Source organism: Gallus gallus, chromosome 10 (assembly GCF_016699485.2).
Source record: "Gallus gallus isolate bGalGal1 chromosome 10, bGalGal1.mat.broiler.GRCg7b, whole genome shotgun sequence".
In the NCBI taxonomy this organism is placed as follows: Eukaryota; Metazoa; Chordata; class Aves; order Galliformes; family Phasianidae; genus Gallus; species Gallus gallus.
In genome coordinates, this window is record NC_052541.1 from 17767762 (window position 1) to 17784552 (window position 16791).

A 16791-nucleotide genomic window follows, 5' to 3' on the forward strand; every position below is an offset into this window, starting at 1 on the left:
GTTCGGGTTGGAGAGCGTGTGGGGCACGGACTGCTGGGGGGGGGGGGGGGGGTACTGTCCCCGGAGGCGTTAAGAACCGTGGGCGTGTGGCACGGAGGGATGTGGGCACGGTGGGGGTGTGCTGAGGGCTGGACTGGGGGATCTGAGAGGTATTAATGATTCTATGGCTCTAAGCAAAGCAGCCTTTCCCTCGGGTAGCACTGCCCGCTTCTCTGGCGTGACTGCGCCGGACCCACCCTGAGGAGCCGTCCTTCCCCCTCAGCCGCCGCACGGCTGCGATCGGAACGCGCCGGCCCCGCCCTCAGAGCGCCGTCACCGCCCACCAGGCGCGTTCCTCCCGGCCGCCAGGGGGCGCTGTCGCAGTCGCCGCCGCGCCTCCAAGATGGCGCAACCCCCGCCGCCGTTCCCGGGCCGCTTCCCGCCGCCGCCGTTCCGCGCCTTCCCCCCTCAGGCACCGGGGCCGTTCCCGCCGCCTCCCGCTCCCTTCTCCGTCCCCGCCGCCCGCCCGGCTCTCCCTCCCTTCCTCCTGCCTCCTTCCTCCGAACCCGGCCCCTTCTTCCGCGGCCCCGCCGCCCCGCCGCTCTTCCCCCCGTGGCCCTCGGCCGAGCGGCCGCCGCCCCCGCGGGACCCGGAGGACGAGGACGCGGCGCAGCGGCAGCGCGATGAGCGGTGGTTGGCGGAGTTCCTCGCCCGGCGCGGCCCTCCGGCGGCGCCCCCGCTGCCTCCCGGCGGAGCCAGCCCCGAGCTCGGGCGGCAGCTGGCGGTGCGAGCGCTGGGGGCCGTGAGCCGCCTGGCAGCGCTGTGCCGGGCCCTGCGGCGCCGCGAGGCCGAAGGCTGTGAGGAGGGCTGGGAGCGGGAACGAGCCGAGGCCGAAGCGCTGCTGGAGGGACTGCGGGAGACGGTGCGGCCGCTGAGGGAGCCCGGCTACCTGCGGGAACTGGGCAGGAAGGCCGAGAAGGCGAGGAAGAGGAGGGAGCGGCTGCAGAGGAGGAAGCGGGAGGCCCGCGCGGCCAAGGAGGAGGAGGCGGCCCGCGCTGCGGAGCGGGAGGCTGAGATCGACCGATGGAGGGCCAAGTGCATCCAGGAGGTGGAGGAGAAGAACCGGGTACGGAAGGGTGGCCTCGGCCCGTTGCACCAGCCCTCGTCCCTGTGCCTACGGCCGGGGCAGCTCTGCTCAGAGGCTCTCATGGAGCAGCCCAGGCCGTGTCGTGGGCAGAGGGGCTTCTGCGGATCCCCCAGCTGCGTGCAGTGTTGGGCCCCACACGATAAGAAGGATATCGAGGCCCTTGGAGCACGCAGGTCTGGAGCACAGTCCCATGGGCAGCAGCTGAGGGAATGGGTCCGTCAGAGTAGAGAAGCTCGGGGGACACCTCATTGCTCTCTGCAACCCCTGAGAGGAGGTTGTGTAGAGGTGGGGTCAGCCTCTGCTCCCATTAACAGTGATAGGATGAGAGGCGATGGCCTCAAGTTGTGCCGGGGGGGGTCAGGTTGGATCTTGAGAGAAATTTCTAATCAGAAGGAGCAGTGCTGCACCAGCACAAACTGCCCAGGGGTGGTGGGGACACTGTCCCTGGAGGAGTTGTGGCACTGAGGGACACTTGCAGTGGGCATGGTTCCAAAGCAAAAAAATAACAGCAAAAACCCACCCAAATTAAACTCAATGGGAAGTGGTGTTGGCACTGTGTTGGTTGCCAAAGATCCGTCTCTGTTGGTCTGCTGGGCCCATTGCTGAGGTGGCACAGAGGAGTTGATAAGCAGGGTGTTGTATCCACACTGCATGGTTTATATTTATTGTACATTTTTTGCTAATTTCCTGAGGTAAAAGGCTTTATGCACTCAGCGGCTGTTCTGACCCAAATTTGTGTGTGATTCACCATTCTTTTTTCCCTGAAATCTCATTGTTAAGAGTTTTTTTTCCAAAAGAAGGTCAGCTGGTTGACTTACCTGGTATGGCACTGTAACTAGGAAGTTGTGTTAATCTCTCACTCTGTTTTTGAAAGTACCTTTTCATTCTAGTCTGTATAGGATAATTCATGCATCCTGTTGCTTTTCTCTCCTTTGCAGGAGCGGGAGCTTAAGGCTGCTGCAGACAGCGTCTTATCTGAAGTAAGGAAGAAGCAGGCAGACACAAAGAGAATGGTGGACATCCTGGGCTCTTTAGAAAAGCTTCGGAAACTGAGGAAAGAGGCTGCTGCCAGGAAAGGTTAATTAGGAGAATTTTTGTAAGCTTTTTAATGATGCAGACAGGAAATAACAAGAGTGGAAGGTGCAGTTTGAAGAAGCTGTTTTGTTATTAGCTATTGTCATTACGTTGTTCTGCAAGAACAGCTATAAAATGCTGAACAGTAAATTGGGTGCAGTGACTGTGCTCCTATGTTTCCAAACTCTTTCTTACCAGAAAAGAAACTTCTGTTGCAATAGTTGTTAGCTTGTAGTTCTCTAAGATTTTGTCAGTTCTACTTTTAAGTCTCGTAACAGAACTCCTTCTGAATTTGAAAACATTATGTTAATTCTCCTTCTCTTTAGGTGTTTGTCCACCTCCCTCAGCAGATGAAGCCTTTGAAAATCAGGTGGAAAGTCTCAGAACATTGCTCAAAAATCGCACGGAGCTGTATGAAGCTGAGGAGAGAGCACTGAGAGTGATGTTGGAAGGAGAACAGGAGGAAGAAAGGAAGAGAGAACTGGAAAAGAAGCAGAAGAAGGAAAGGGAAAAGCTTCTACAGCAGAAACGTGAAATTGATTCCAAGCTGTTTGGGGATCCAGGTAAATCCTGCCTGTCAGACTTCACTGTATTTATTGCTTTCAACTCTTAGGCGTTGGGTTTAAAATACGGGCACAAAAGAGATTGTAGATTAAGCTGAAGTGGGAATAAACAGAATAGGTTGAAGGCTTCCAGCATGCAGCAGGTGCTTTATTCGGATGATTTGGTTAGCGCAGTTTGTGTAATCTGTAACAAATCAGTGTCTATGTGTTCCCATGGTGTAGAGGATGGAGGCAGGAGCAAGTTTTGCTAGTCTGAGCTTTGCTCTGACAGCTTTGGTAAGGGTGAGGAGATGTGCAAAACATGTAAATAATAGGTAAGGATTTCAAGTCAAGCCGGGAGCAGCAACTAATCAGCAGATTTTGAACTTCTGAGACAGTGGGATCAAAGGTCTCTCTGGTTTATTGAACAATTTCTATATCTGTGTTTTAACAGATGAATTTCCTCTCGCCCATCTGCTGCAACCTTTCAGGGAATACTACTTACAAGCTGAGCTTTCTGTAGCAGCTCTAATCCAGATCAGGTAAAAGCATATACAGTCTTTGTTTTGGTGCCTAAGGTGACAAGTATTGTTTGTTGACATTGTAGAATATAGTCATATGTGGAAGTTAATGAACTATGTGATGAATTCTTCCAGTTCCTTCTTTGTCAGTTAAATACAGAGCACGGTTTATAGTCTTGTGTATTGGTTGGTATGAAGAAATATGTATGTGTGCATGTGATCGTACTGCTGAAGTTCTCTTGTGCTGGATGTCCTCTCAAACACCTTTCTGTATTGAAGGCACGAATGGGATCAGTACTTGGTGCCTGCTGATCACCCCGAAGGAAGCTGCATCCCTCCTGGATGGGTTCTTCCGACTCTCCCCACGAATGACACTTGGGCCACTGCTGTCAGATAACCCAGAAATAAATTTCTTTTGCACTGGAGGAGTGTTTCACTGTAATGGATTGTGTCAGTGTGAGAGGATCCAGCAAGGAGGTGGTCCCTGGGTCCTGTTTGTGCTCAGGAAGCCTGTAGCCAGGGTCTGGAATGCCTTGAAGAGAACTGTAAGGGATGGTTTTGCTTTCTAACTCTGTAAGGAGATACCTGAGTGACTCCAAAGCTGTCAGCCCTCTCGTGGCACAGAATTACAGTGCTGCTGTGTGGTTTTATTAACAAATCACAATCTCAATAAAGTAATGTTGATGACAAGGTGATTTGTGCCAGGATTCGTGTACTATTTTTAGTGACTTTATAAGCTGAAATCAAGATGTTGAAATCTCCAGAATTTTGTTGTTTTTTTTTTTAAGGAGCTCATTAGTAGATGTGTTTTTCTTCTCAAATGAAGCATGTCAAGCATTGCTTTCAAAATAGTTTCTGTGTTTTTGTGCATAGAAACGAGCTATTACGAGTTCAAACAAATCCTGAAGTACAAACAAGACATTGATTTGTGAGCTTGATTAAAGCAGCTGCTGACATTTTGCTTTGCTGGACTAAAACAGTACCACAGCATGGAAAAAATCCCGTTGTGTTGAAATAGGTCGGCCAGCCTTGTGAATATATATAAATCTGACAAATAAGCCTGCTGGGGAAAAAGGTAATAAAACCTGAAGTTGAACCTACTGCAATTGTTTCTGTCTCCAAAGCTATTTTTCTGTAGGAACAGATCGTTTATGTGGCATTTGGTTAAAAATGCAGCTCTGTTTGGTGAGTTGGTTTCTGCACAGAATAAGCTGAGAAAATTGGATTGTTTTTGAAACGTTTTTGCTCCAGTGGAGAGATTTGTTCTGGTGCTTGGCATCAGGTGTGACCCAAGCTATTGGGAGAGTTGTCAGCAAAAGGTTTGTGTGCAGGAACTGCTCCCTCCTGCAAGGTGACAGAGGCTTATGGCTTCAAATCCTTCCATGTTCAGGACTATTTGCTTTAAAGCAGCGATGGCCCCATATGGTTTTGGGGCTTTGCTTGTCGACGCAGGTTGCCTTGGATTCTTTCCAGAGCCGCAGTCATGTTCTCACTTAGCCCTAATGTGTGGGAATAGATGTGATCTTTCCCATTCCTTATCTCTTAGCATCACCATTGTGTAATTCCTGGAGGAGGCAGCACATGATTGCCTACTCGCAGCTGATAAATTCAGCCCTTAACTCCGGGCTTATGTCAGTAGTTCCTCAGCTGAAGGCTTCTGTTGATTTCTGTTAGAGCATAATAAGCAGTAATTTGTCATAGAGCTGGAGTTTGGGTGCAGAAGTTTGCAGTTCTTGCTCCAACCCACGGCACCACAAAATAAGAGTTCACCATGAAGTCCTCTGAAGATAAGAGTTCTGATGTGCGTGTCCACACGTCCCCCCCTTCCCTGCCATGTCTTTTAGCTTCATGTCAGGCCAAGTCTTTATAGGTAGATCAGATCCTGGGAGTTTTACCTGGCGAAATAGCATGAAAGCTGTTTCAAAATCAACACTTTCCATTTAATAAGATAAATGGCCAGGGGATGCTCTGCTTCAGTAGTTAGGCTCCTTATCCCATCAGCGTGTCTGCTGAGACAGACTAACCACTTAAGCTACTATAATCTTGATATTGGCAAAGTCAGATGCTCGTCAGATGCATGGATTTAAAGATTTAAGCAGTGGATAAGGAGGTGGTATAAAAGCAACTGTTCTCCCTGCCATGTGAGAGGAGCTACTTGATTTCTTCTAACGGTAAGGATAACTTGATACTATTGATAAGAATTGTAACTGCTGGTGCATGGTGTACATGTAGGCACACTTCAATCTCAAGCTTGCTGTGGTTTATTTGCGCTGTTCTGATGATGTCTGCATTAAAATGTTTTATGTTTTGAGTGAGAAAGGATGAAGTCACAGTTAAAGGAAGAGGAATGTTTGGAATTTCAGACACAAAACGAGTGTGTTTGAGTATTGATTCTTAAAAACAAAAGCCACATGTATTCAGATTCAGTCCTAAGATTCAGATTTGAGTACAGCGAGGTATTACTGCTATCCAGATGGATGCTGTGAGAAACATTGAAACCTTTGCTGGAATCTGAAAAGATGACATCAACGGGTGTCTCTTGGTCAGCCAGGTGGAGAACCTCGTGGTGAAAGGAGGTGGAATTTGTTATAAGGGGCTTTTCCCTGGGCTGTGTTTACGCAGGGCACCCAGAGATGGACAACTCCGCACCAATACAGTGCAGCAGAGCCTTGGCATGGCCTTACCCATGTTCATAGTGGACCCAAAAGTATCACAGCTTTTTGCAAACAAGCCTGGGTCTTTCGGAAACTGTTATAGGCACTGGACAGCAAAATATGCCCTGCTTTGTGACTGCAGCTGGCACCGATGGGTGTGCACAGCTGCTGGGAGGTGAATTCCTGCAGGAAGGGGCTGTCCATTGCAGGCGGGGCTGCGTGGTGATGTTAACGAGATGGAGAAAATGGGGACAGGGCAGCTCTGCTGACGTTGTCGTGCGTTTTCTTTGTTGGCTCTTACGTGCATTGTAAGCACTCTTAGCCGGGCAGCAGATGGCCCACGGCACGTTGCACGGTGTGTACATGTGTGGGGCAAAGCTGGTCCAGGGCTGCAGCACGGATTAAGGGATCCTGGTGTCAGTCCGGGGTGGGTGCTGCTGAACCCTGGTGCGTGTCACTCTTAATTTGCAGGCTAGAGGTGGTTTGTTGCATTCCTTTCCCAAGGTGAGGAGCTGCCTTTCTCAAATGTTTCCCATTGTAGACCTTTGTTTTCGTGCTACATTAGTAGGTCGCATACATTCTGCTGCTTATTTTTGCTTTGCTGAGTGTTTATCTATTGCCATAGAAGCCATGCTTTTCTCAGAGGGGAAAAAAAAAAGGTAAAAGCACTTTTATGTATACAGATGTCCCATAAACTACATATTGCATAGTGAGCATGGCTGGCGGGTGCTGCCCTGGGACAAGCAGGCACCAGCTGCAGATTCCAGAAGTCGGAGGAAGACTTGCCATCAGACTTTGCCAGTCAACAAAGGAAACTGTTCTGCACGTTGTCATCACTGGGATGCTGGGGACTCGGGACTCAATGCAGCAAGCTGTGGCTTATTTTTCACTAAACTGAGTCATTAGTTCAGAACTCATGGCTACATGATTGCAGTAATATTTTCCATTCTGTTCATTTGAATTCTTTCTCTCCCTGCTATTCCTAATCCAAAAAACATCACTGTGCTTAAAATGAGCTGGTTCTTAAAAGCTCATCTCTTCCAAATGGTTCGTTCAACATCCCTCAAACACCGCACTGCACCATTGTGAACCTCAGCAAAAAACCTACCTAAGTAGAGAATAGGAATAAAGCTCAGGTGGTTCTGTAGCTCTGCATTTAGCTGGGGAAAGGGGAGTGTGGTGGAGGGTGGGCCTGCTGAGTGGGAGCAAAGGGAGGAAAGCAATGGGGTATGCACAGAGGTGTCAGCAGGGGTGGGATTGGAGGAAGAAAGTGCTGAAGATATCCGCTGAATGTTGTAATCTTGGTTGGGCTGTGTTGACTCAAGCTCTGAATGGCAGTGATTAGTTCTGACAAATTTTCCTGCTTTCTAGTAATTTACACTTTACGAATCTGGACGTTGCAGAGCTTACCTCTCTCCAAAAGATGGCATAAAATAGCTCATCTTTCTCTCCTTCCACCCAACTTTGCTGCAGTTACAGCCTCACTCCTGTGCAGTTGGCAGCCTTTCCTGTTACATTTGTTTTTTCATCCCTTCTTTAGGCAGCGAGCAATCAGGCAGGGACAATGAGCTACCTGGATGGAGTGCCCTTCCGGACGGCCATGAGCCTCGAGGGAGACTCTGCAGGAGAAAGCACCTTCATTGAGGCACCAGCCATAGACCTTCCTGACTGCACCGACATCCTCATGAGCACCATGGTGGGTTGGCCTCTTCCAAGTCCGTTTCTGGTAGGATGCTCAAAGGGATGCTCTTCTTGGGGAAGGAGAGGGAAGGAAAATCTCTGCATTGGTGTCTTGCCAGTTGGTTGTTTTCAGTAGGAACATGAGGAGGTGAGAGTGTTGTGAGGGTGGGTGAGAGGAAGGGCTTTGGTTGGGGTTGGGTTTTGTTAAACCTGTCCAGGCTTGAGGATGGGATGGGTGGAGGGTTGCAAGATGGTATAAACAGTTTACCATGACGGGTGGTCTTTCTTAGATAGAAAGTTCGATTTGTCCTTGAAAAGTGCAAGTTTCAGGCCCTGGTACAGAAAATGGAGCTACTTGCTTTCTTGCTATCTCCTGCTGTTCTGCTGAGCAGACTTCAGCAGTCTCGCCCATAGATGGGGTCAGTGCACTGTGCAGGGGAAATCCCCCTGAGCACCCCAGGCCTCCCTCTTCCTGTGGCTTGTGGTGCACCATTGCTAAGATGTGCTCCATTTTTGAGATGTTTATTTGGGATTCCTCAAAGAAAATGTTTGTGGGCAGGATTCCATGCAGGTGATAGTTTGCAAGTGGAGGCGTCACTGAGCTGGGTCTGCCCCCGGTGTCCCACCCCAGGGACTCTGGCTCACTCTGGATGGGGACACATCCGTGCATGGTTCTGGAAGCATGCAGTGGTGTTCTCCTTGCGGAGCCTGGTTTGGGTCAGGCACAGTGCAGTAATAGCAGCATTCCCGCACTGTGAATGTGCCTGCCTGCCAGGAGACCTTGTTTGGAGAACTCTAGGACATGCATGGCTTGTTTGTTCCCGGAAAGCACTGAGATGTAAAGTCAAAAACACGTTCTAAGAATTCTAAGGCAGGCAGTGTGTGACCCCTGTGCTCTCCTCTGGCTACTTGGGATGCTCCTCCTCTGCAATCTGCTTTTCCCTCTCCGCAGCAGCCAAGCTGACACAGAACCCTTCTGTGCCTAAAGCACCTCTCAGCAAGATTCCAGATACAACTGAAAGCAGTAATATGCTGCAAATGGGTGTTTCCAAGTGAAATCCCATAGGGATAAGGCTGGGACTGTCCAACCCCACAGCTCTGGTGCCCAATGATGATGAGATGTTAGTGGTGTAGAACTGTAGGATCAGAGAATTGCAAAATAACCAGAGTAGGAAGGGACCCGTAAGGATCACTGAGCCCAACCCCTGTCACTACACAACCACTCAAAACCCAAACCCAATGTCTGAGAGTGATGTCCCAGTGCTCCATGAGCTCCATCAGCTCAGGGCTATGCCACCACGAGGCCTCCCCTTAGCTTCCTCTGGGCAGAACAAACCCAGGGCTCTCAGCTCCTCCTCACACATTTTGTCCCCTAGACCCTTCCCCATCTTTGTGGCTCCCCTTCCCCAAGGATGTCAATACTGGTGTTCTCACCCGCTCTTACTGCTCTCCCACAGCACGACTTCTCACTGGAGCGAAAGGTGCAGTACTGGCTGGAGGCCGCCTCTCAGCACCAAACCTCCCGGCAGCAGCTCCACACCGACGCCATCCCCACGGCCCCACCATGCTGGCTGTTGCTGGTGGACCCCACTGAGGGCAAGGAGATGGTGGGGAGCAGAGCAAAGGAGGGCACAGTGCGGCGCAGCATCAGCCTCAGCGCCGATCAAGGACGGGGAAGAGCCTCCGACACAGAGAGCGAGGCTGGGTGCTCAGAGGACGATGAGTGCTGGGAGGACGATGAGTATTCCTCCACCTCCTGGGAGGAAAATGACAGGGAGGAGAACATTCTCCGGAGGAGAAACCGGCATGGCTTGCAGCAGATCCGACCAAAGACGTCGCCTGGCTTGCTGGAGCCTCCTTCAGAAAACAACTACAAGGCTGCAAGCCCAGATCTAGGCAAACAGAGGAGGTCCATGGTTTTGTTCAACAACATGAAGAATGAGCTGGAAGCAGCCAGGAGGAAGCTGGCTGCATTGGTGCATCCTTTAAACAGAGCCACAGCCGAAAGCAAAGGGACTCCCATGCCACCAGCACTCCCCCAGCACTCCCGAAGCAACAGGAGCCTCAAGTTTGGGCCAGCAGTGGAGGTGTCTCACACAGGAAGCCTGGTGCCAGCTCCCCCTGCGGCACCCAACGCCTCCATGCCGCCCATCCGCAAGCACAAGCCTACAGTCCCGGTGAGCTGCCTTGTGGTGGGGGAGAGGTGGAGGGAGAGGGCAAAGCAGCCAGTCCTGAGCTCCAGCCAGCAAAGCAGAGCCAAAATTGGGCAACGATGCTCAGTGATGAGTGCCAGGGCAATGCTCTCCAATGCCTACTGTCACCTGTTGGTCTGGGGACTGACCATTGCACATGGGCACTGTGGTGATGGCTCCATCCATCCCCACAGGCCAACATGAGCTTCTGTCTTGTCTTGCAGTCCCTCAGCCCCTACTCCTGCCTGCCCCCGGCACGGCCACTGGCATCCCGCAAGGCCAAGCCAGATTCAGCAGCCGACCTGCTGTCAGCACTGAGCCAGGAGGAGCGTGACCTCATCGAGCCCGTCATTGCCTTGGGCTACCCGGCCCGCAAAGCCATCCTCACTCTTCAGAAGACTGGGAGGCAAAGCCTGGGGCAGGTTGGTGGAGCTGGCATGGCCAAATTGGTGTTGGATGCTTTGGGGGAAGTGTTTTGGTAACAAAATTCATATTTTCACAGTGATGCAAGTGAATCCCTTTTGCTCACGGTGGTCTCCCTTGTTCTGCATTGGGGAAAATGAAGCTATTTGTCTCACTTTGGTATCAGAGCAAGGTTTTCTGTTGGATCAAGCGCCGGCAGTTTTGCTGTAATGCAGTCTCAGTGAGTCGCGCTCAACGTGTCAGTGAGCACTAACAGGCGGGTGCTGCTATCTTCCCCATCTGTTGTATGGAGCACAGTGTCCTTCTAGTGCAAATCTTGCCCCCGTATATGGAAATTTTCTGCACATCATTTTTTCTCTGCCGTTCAGATCGTGTGACCATGTCCATGGCTCATTCTGTCAGCAGAGGACCGTAAGAATATCCCAAGGATTTATCTGGTTGTTCTCCAAAACCCCAAATTCCTGTGTTGGAGCAACCAGTGACTCCACACGAGCATTGCTTTTGGTTCACTGAACACAACCATAGCAAGGGTTCCCATTCTCCCAGTGAGATGATTAATGTGCCAAAATACAGGGTCTTCTCCATCAGACGTTCCCATCTTTCCCTTTGATGCCCCAGGCATCCAAGATAAAATATAAGGCCTAGCTGTGCGTACAACTGCTACAAGCATAAAACTACCAAATTAGGATAAGATCTTCCTGGAAAATATGTTTCAAGTTAAAAACAAGAGCTGTGGATGCTCTTCATTGCTTGCCAGTGTCACGTAAGCTTTCTGCATGTGACAATGACAGCTTCAGACATGAAGATTGATTGTGGCACCAGACAGTAGCCAAAAATTGTTCCATTTCTTTACGGTATCAAATAAAGCTGGCAGAGCCCACCTTGGGGAGATAGCAATCTTTGTAAGCACCTACCTCCCCAGCCAGCCAGCACATGGTGCTGAGAGTGGGGACATCTGTTGCAGGGTAGCAATGTTTTGGGTGTGTAGAAGCTTGCTGCAACCCTGCATGCCCATTGGATGTTTCCCATTGCATTTCTGTGCTGGAAAACCAAGCACTGAGCTTGCTGGCCCTTGACCACACTCCTTGTAGGGTGAGCAGGATCACCTCCTCCTCCTTCCCCAGTGAACAATCAGCCCCGTGCTGAAGCTGGGAGGTAAGCAGGTCGAAGTACATAAAAAACTGGTTTTGTTTAGTCTTAAGAATAGTTTGGGTTTTTTTTTTTTTTAATGATAAAAATCATGTAGCTGACAGCAGCACAGATTTCGTGCGTGGCTTGAGCAGCATGTCAGATTGCCAAGACTGGCTGTGTTCTGCCTAGAACATGGGGAGTGACTCCTTGTAGCAAGAAAATACAGCGATGATCTCGGGTTTTAGTTAGAAGGATAATGAGGAAAATCAAGCCAGGTTCTGAATGCCAACAACCAGAGCATAACTCATGTTTGTGTTAATAAGCCGCTCCTTAGGGCTGACATTTTGTACAATTCTTGCTCTGCTACAGGAGAGCTAACATTTGAGGGACTGCTTTTGGCCTTGTTGTGTGTTTTATGGTCTCTGCATCCCCCTCCCTGGCTACAGCGGAGCTGAGGAGGGCGGAGGTCTGAGTGCTGGTCAAGCTGGGAGATATGAATCAGCTTCTCCTCAGATGGGGCAGGCACGGCTTTGCAGACACCCCCAGGCTGCTCACCATTTCTCCAGGTGGCCATTTTCATATCTCCTTTTTTTTCCACTATGGTATAGCCCATTTATTATGGTCTGTCACATGTGTTTTTTGGACAGTGAATGATTCTCGTGGTATTCCAAAGAGACTGCTGGGAATTGTGCTGTCAGCACTCCAAGAACAATGAGGAAAGCCAAAAATAACTGTTTACTTTTGGTAATGAGAGTACACAGGCCTCCCCTGGGGATGTGGGGAGTTCGCACGGGTCCTGCGGGGGCCTGGGGCTGGAAGCATCAAAGGGATGTTGGCCTGGATAAGGTTAAAGATCAGCACTCACCTGGCATTTCACCCAGATGGGCTCTGCCAAATGAGGAAACAACCTGTAGATCCTTGTGTTGCGTTCAGACAGTTCAGGTGTTGCTCTGCTCCCATCCTCCCTTCACGTTATTCCCATTCCCATTTGGGATTAGAATGCATTAACCCTCACTGTCCTCTCTTCCAGTTCCTGGGCTACCTCCGTGCCTGTGACCGACTGCTGAAGCAGGGCTATGAGGAGGGGCAGGTGGAGGAGGCCATGGAAATGTTCCAGTACTCAGAGAAAAAGGTCAGCAGCACAGCGCAGCCTTTTGTGTTTTGTCCATTTCCACCCCCTGCCTCCCAGCGCCGCCTCCTGCCAGGTCAGGCCCCATCATTCTGCAAGAAGTGAACCCACACAGAGTGCAAACTGGGCTCAAAGTCCCAGGAGAGCATTATGTGATCATAAGGACTTACAGAGGATGGACTCACCCCATGCTGTGTGAGCATGACACTCTGGTGTGGGAATCCCATCCCCAGGCATGCTTACTGCCTCCTGGCTTTCTGTCTCCTCATCCCATAGCAGGACTGTGGTGCTGTCCCATGCTCTGGTCCCCATCAGCAGTCCCACAGTTTGGGCTGGTGTAGGATCCTGCTCGACCCCTGTACGAGGCTCAGCACTGGGACGGTGCTGCCTCGGTGCAGGAGGTGTGGTTTGCTGACAACGGGACTCTGGGTGGGCTGTGGTGGTGAGGCTCACCCTGAGCAATGGGAAAAAGAGGACCAATGAATGTCAGGAATTCCCCGGTCTGGTGTGATGGTTCCACAATGCAAACACGAGTGGAACTCGTATTAAATTTCATGAAGAATAAGTGAAGTTAGAGGCTGACTTTATTAACTAAAGAAAGACTTAGTTCATAAAGACTGTTAAAAGTTAGCACTTGTCCTGGCAGCGGGATCCACGGTGCCCTTCAGCAGTAATACAACCCTGTGGGATTATCTGGCCCTGCTGCACAGAGCCTGCTGAAATGCCATGGTGAATGTGTCCTCACAGCCCGGTGGTAACACTGCTCCTTTCTCTCCCTCCTCCTTCCAGGCAGCTGAATTCCTGCACTTGTTAGCTCAGTTCAATGACATGGGTTTCCAGCAAAACGAAATCAAAGAAGTCCTCCTGCTCTGTGGGAACCAGAGGGACAAGGCGCTGGAAGAGCTCGTGATGAAGAGGCAGTGAATGTGGCTGGCACCAAAGGGGCATCTTTGCCACCAGAGCAGGATGCATCCTGCTGCCCATCCCTTCCTGGGCCACGTTTACAAATACAGCCACATGCGGATTCTTACACCATGATATAAATAATCTGAACTGATAGTTTTTACAAAAGCCAAGTGCTTTTTGCAGGAGCATTGGCTCTTCCTTTCTTGGGAAGATTCTCGGCAGACTTTATGACGTTTGAACATTGTGATGGGAAATCTAGATGTTAGCATTTCCTTGTGAACTAGAAACTTGAAAAAAACGCACAGCTCAAAGAAGGGTACAGAGAGAACATGGGCTGTGGTTGCTCTAGATAGCTAATGTGTGATTTTAACCCAGGACAGTGCAAAATGTCTTATGCAAGGCTTTACACTCAGGAAATCTGAACAGAGAGATGGAGAACTGGCTTGCCTCTGCCTTTTATTAAGCAAATTCAAAGGGTGCTTCTCTAAATGGCGAAGACAGTGGCTCAGAACCAGGTTTAGCACAAACACTGAGATCAGGAGAATCTGGGTGCCTGGGGGAGTTCCTGTGCACGGCTAAGTATGGACAACAGGAGATTCAGATCACCTTAGGGGACATTGCTCTTGTTTTGGCAGCAGGGCGATGGGTGATGTTCTCACATAGAAGTACATTATTTCCCTGTAAAATAGCTACAGATGTAATTTATCCAAGTAAAGATGCTTGGAGGGGTTCTTATAAAAAGTGTCTTTTCCTATGAAGATGCCAACTGGCGCAACCTAGCAGAGACAACTCCTAATTAGTCACAAAGTCTTCACCATTTTCCATGGTGTCCTTCCAAGCGATCTCCTTGCCCAGTGCAATTCAGCTGAGTTAATGCAGCGTGTTCCTGCTCCATGTCTCTCTGGTTAGCTCCCAAACACCGGCACACAGGCGTAGCTCTCCATGGCTGCCTCCGTCCTTGCTAAGTGCCAGAGTGACGGTGACAATCTGCATCCAGATTTTGGCCTGGAATTTGACCTTTCCATACCCAAGAGTGAGTGTTTTATACCGGTGTTGTGATCGACATCTCCCTTGGATGGCCAAGGGAGATATTCTGCTAGGAAAAGGGCAGGGAAACTGGTCAATGGGGCATGGGGTGGCGGAGCAGATCCAGATCCATCCATCCATGTTGTGCTGACGGGGGGAGTGGCTTTGTCCTGACTTCCTTGCACCAAATCAGCCAACACAGGGCAGTCACCCCTCTCCAAAGCACAGTGCTTTCTGAGCCCATCTGCACAGCAAGCTCCCAGGCTCTTCTTGGAGCACCCGTCTCTGCTTTTCCTGCAGAGTTCTTGGTTGGTTATACAAGCTTTTATTTTTGATATGGCCCTTATAAGGCAAGTCCGTTCTACAGGCAGCTTTTTGTTACGTTCAGCCTTGCCAAGATGATGTCATCTTCAACAGAAACTTGCAAAAGGTTGAGCTATGATTAGATAGACTGCACCAGCTCTAACTGTGATCTTTGGCAGAGTGGACACCATTAAGATTGGAAGGAGCAGATAATAGTGTTGTTCTCATGCCAGTAGCGCATAATGCTGAGTGCTAAGTACTGGTGCAGCAGATTTGCAGCACTGTGCCCACTCACCGTGCAAAGGCTGAACAGCTTCTCACGCTGGCTCATATTTTTTCCCCCGCTTGCAGTGGTACGAACAGCATCTTTCTGCTTCACTTTGTGTTACAGTCTGTACCACAGTCTGGTGACACAGATGCAACCACGTTACTCCTCTCTTGGAACATCCATGCCACACTCAACAGCACCTGCCAAGACTGCCAACTAGAAGTCAAATCTATTTGCTTTGCTGCTGGGCTGCATTGTCTCCTTCTCCTTTCAGGTTGGACATTAGGAAAAATTTCTTCTCCAAAACAGTGGTCAGGTGCTGGAATGGGCTGCCCAGGGAGGTGGTGGAGTCACCACCTGGAGGTGTTCAAGAAACATTTAGATGATGTACTGAGGGACATGGGTTAGTGGGGAAATGGTGATGGTAGGGGAACAGTTGGACTGGATGATCTTGGAGGTCTTTTCCAACCGTAGTGGTTGATTCTGTGATTCTAAGACTGGATTTTTCAATGGTTCTACAGCAAAAGTCTTTTTTTTTTTTTTTTTTTTTTTTTTTTTTATGTTATCTTTGCCAACCTGCAAATTGTTGAGAAAACGATGCACGAAGGTGGGGTGGAAGTTGTGCTGCTTGGTGGTTTTGGAGCTGGAAGGAATGGGAGAGGCTGCCAAGTCAAACAGCCTTGGGTTAGTTACAGCAGCTCGCCATAAATACTTGAGTAACAGAATTATTTGATCTTTATACTGATGGAGTCCTTAAGCCGGTTGTTCAACTTAGCATGGTTTAAAACAGAGTGCTGCTTCCAGTTAGGAGAAGACAGCATAAAATGTTAATGGGCTTCATCTGTGCAGGGAGCGTGGATTGGACTTGATGGGATTTATGCTCGCAGTGTGCCTGGCGAGCGCCAGCGGCTCCTCTGAATTCCTCACCGGGTAAGGCATGAGGTTACAGCAGCGCCAATGGAGGCAGATAGAAAACACAGCCCTGCTGGATGGAGCCAATGTGGGGCTGCTCCTGAGCTTCGCTGCGGGCTGGGGGGGTTGGTGCTGGGGCTCTGGTTGCTACATCCCTGTCCCAAGCAGGGGTTGGAGGGCAAATGCGGACAGGCACATACAGTGTTTTAAATAAGGACAGGGGTGCAAGCTTGGGTTTTCTTGTCTGTTTTAGTTGTTTTTTTTCGTCTCTAATGCACTCTGTTTTGAAAATGCTGAGAGCTTGGCGAGGGTCAGCAGTGTAAGTATTTCAGGCATTCAGCTGGTATTCCCTTTCCTCCTCATGTGAGGAACACAGCTAGCCTGGTGCATGTGAGCCCAGCGGGGCATTATTTGGGGTCTGATGAGTGCATGGCTGACTGGTTGACTCCTCATCCCCATCTCCCTTGAGGGACAAGCAGCATGAAGCATTTAGGGACATGGTTAGTGGGCGTGGTGGGGATGGGCTGATGGTTGGACTTGATGATCTTAGGGGTCTTTTCCAGCAGTAATGACTCTATGATTCAGCAAGGGGGATGAGGACAGCCCTTCAATTATCCCCCAGGCAAAGCCTGGAGCTGGTGCTGAGGACAACCTTCGGCATCACGGGGCTGAGTCCCAGCAGGACAGCTCATCTGGCTGCAGAGCTCCATTGACCAAGGAGACCTGTCAGCCTGGCATATGCACAGTCTGAGTGCAGCCCTGCTGATGCTCTCTCCTCTCCTTTCATTTTTGCAAGTTTGCCATGTCCTAAAAATACCCTCTGGATCAAATGTGAGCATTTGGGTCTGTTGGGAGCTGGCAGGCAAGCTTGGAGGAGATGGCGGCTGGCTATTGCACTCATGGG

The 16791-nt window shown here is 50.2% G+C and overlaps 2 protein-coding genes across 3 annotated transcripts; both read left to right on the forward strand.

Annotated features, from left to right (window-relative positions):
* Positions 1-359: 359 nt before the first annotated feature.
* Positions 360-4364, forward strand: PDCD7 (programmed cell death 7). Its single transcript, XM_015292257.4, has 5 exons — positions 360-1105; positions 2065-2203; positions 2527-2763; positions 3197-3284; positions 3543-4364. Exons 1-5 carry the CDS (start codon positions 383-385, stop codon positions 3658-3660), a joined length of 1305 nt encoding a protein of 434 aa, XP_015147743.2. The 5' UTR covers positions 360-382; the 3' UTR covers positions 3661-4364.
* Positions 2622-15714, forward strand: UBAP1L (ubiquitin associated protein 1 like). 2 transcript variants are annotated; one of them, XM_015292130.4, is made up of 7 exons: positions 2622-2763; positions 3197-3284; positions 7458-7613; positions 9055-9774; positions 10014-10211; positions 12374-12475; positions 13262-15714. In XM_015292130.4, exons 3-7 carry the CDS (start codon positions 7482-7484, stop codon positions 13394-13396), a joined length of 1287 nt encoding a protein of 428 aa, XP_015147616.2. In that variant the 5' UTR covers positions 2622-2763; positions 3197-3284; positions 7458-7481; the 3' UTR covers positions 13397-15714. The 2 variants fall into 2 exon arrangements, with proteins under 2 accessions (XP_015147616.2, NP_001265384.2); NM_001278455.3 differs by lacking the exons at positions 2622-2763; positions 3197-3284 and having other exon boundaries at positions 7457-7613; positions 13262-14112.
* The last annotated feature ends 1077 nt before the right edge of the window (positions 15715-16791 follow it).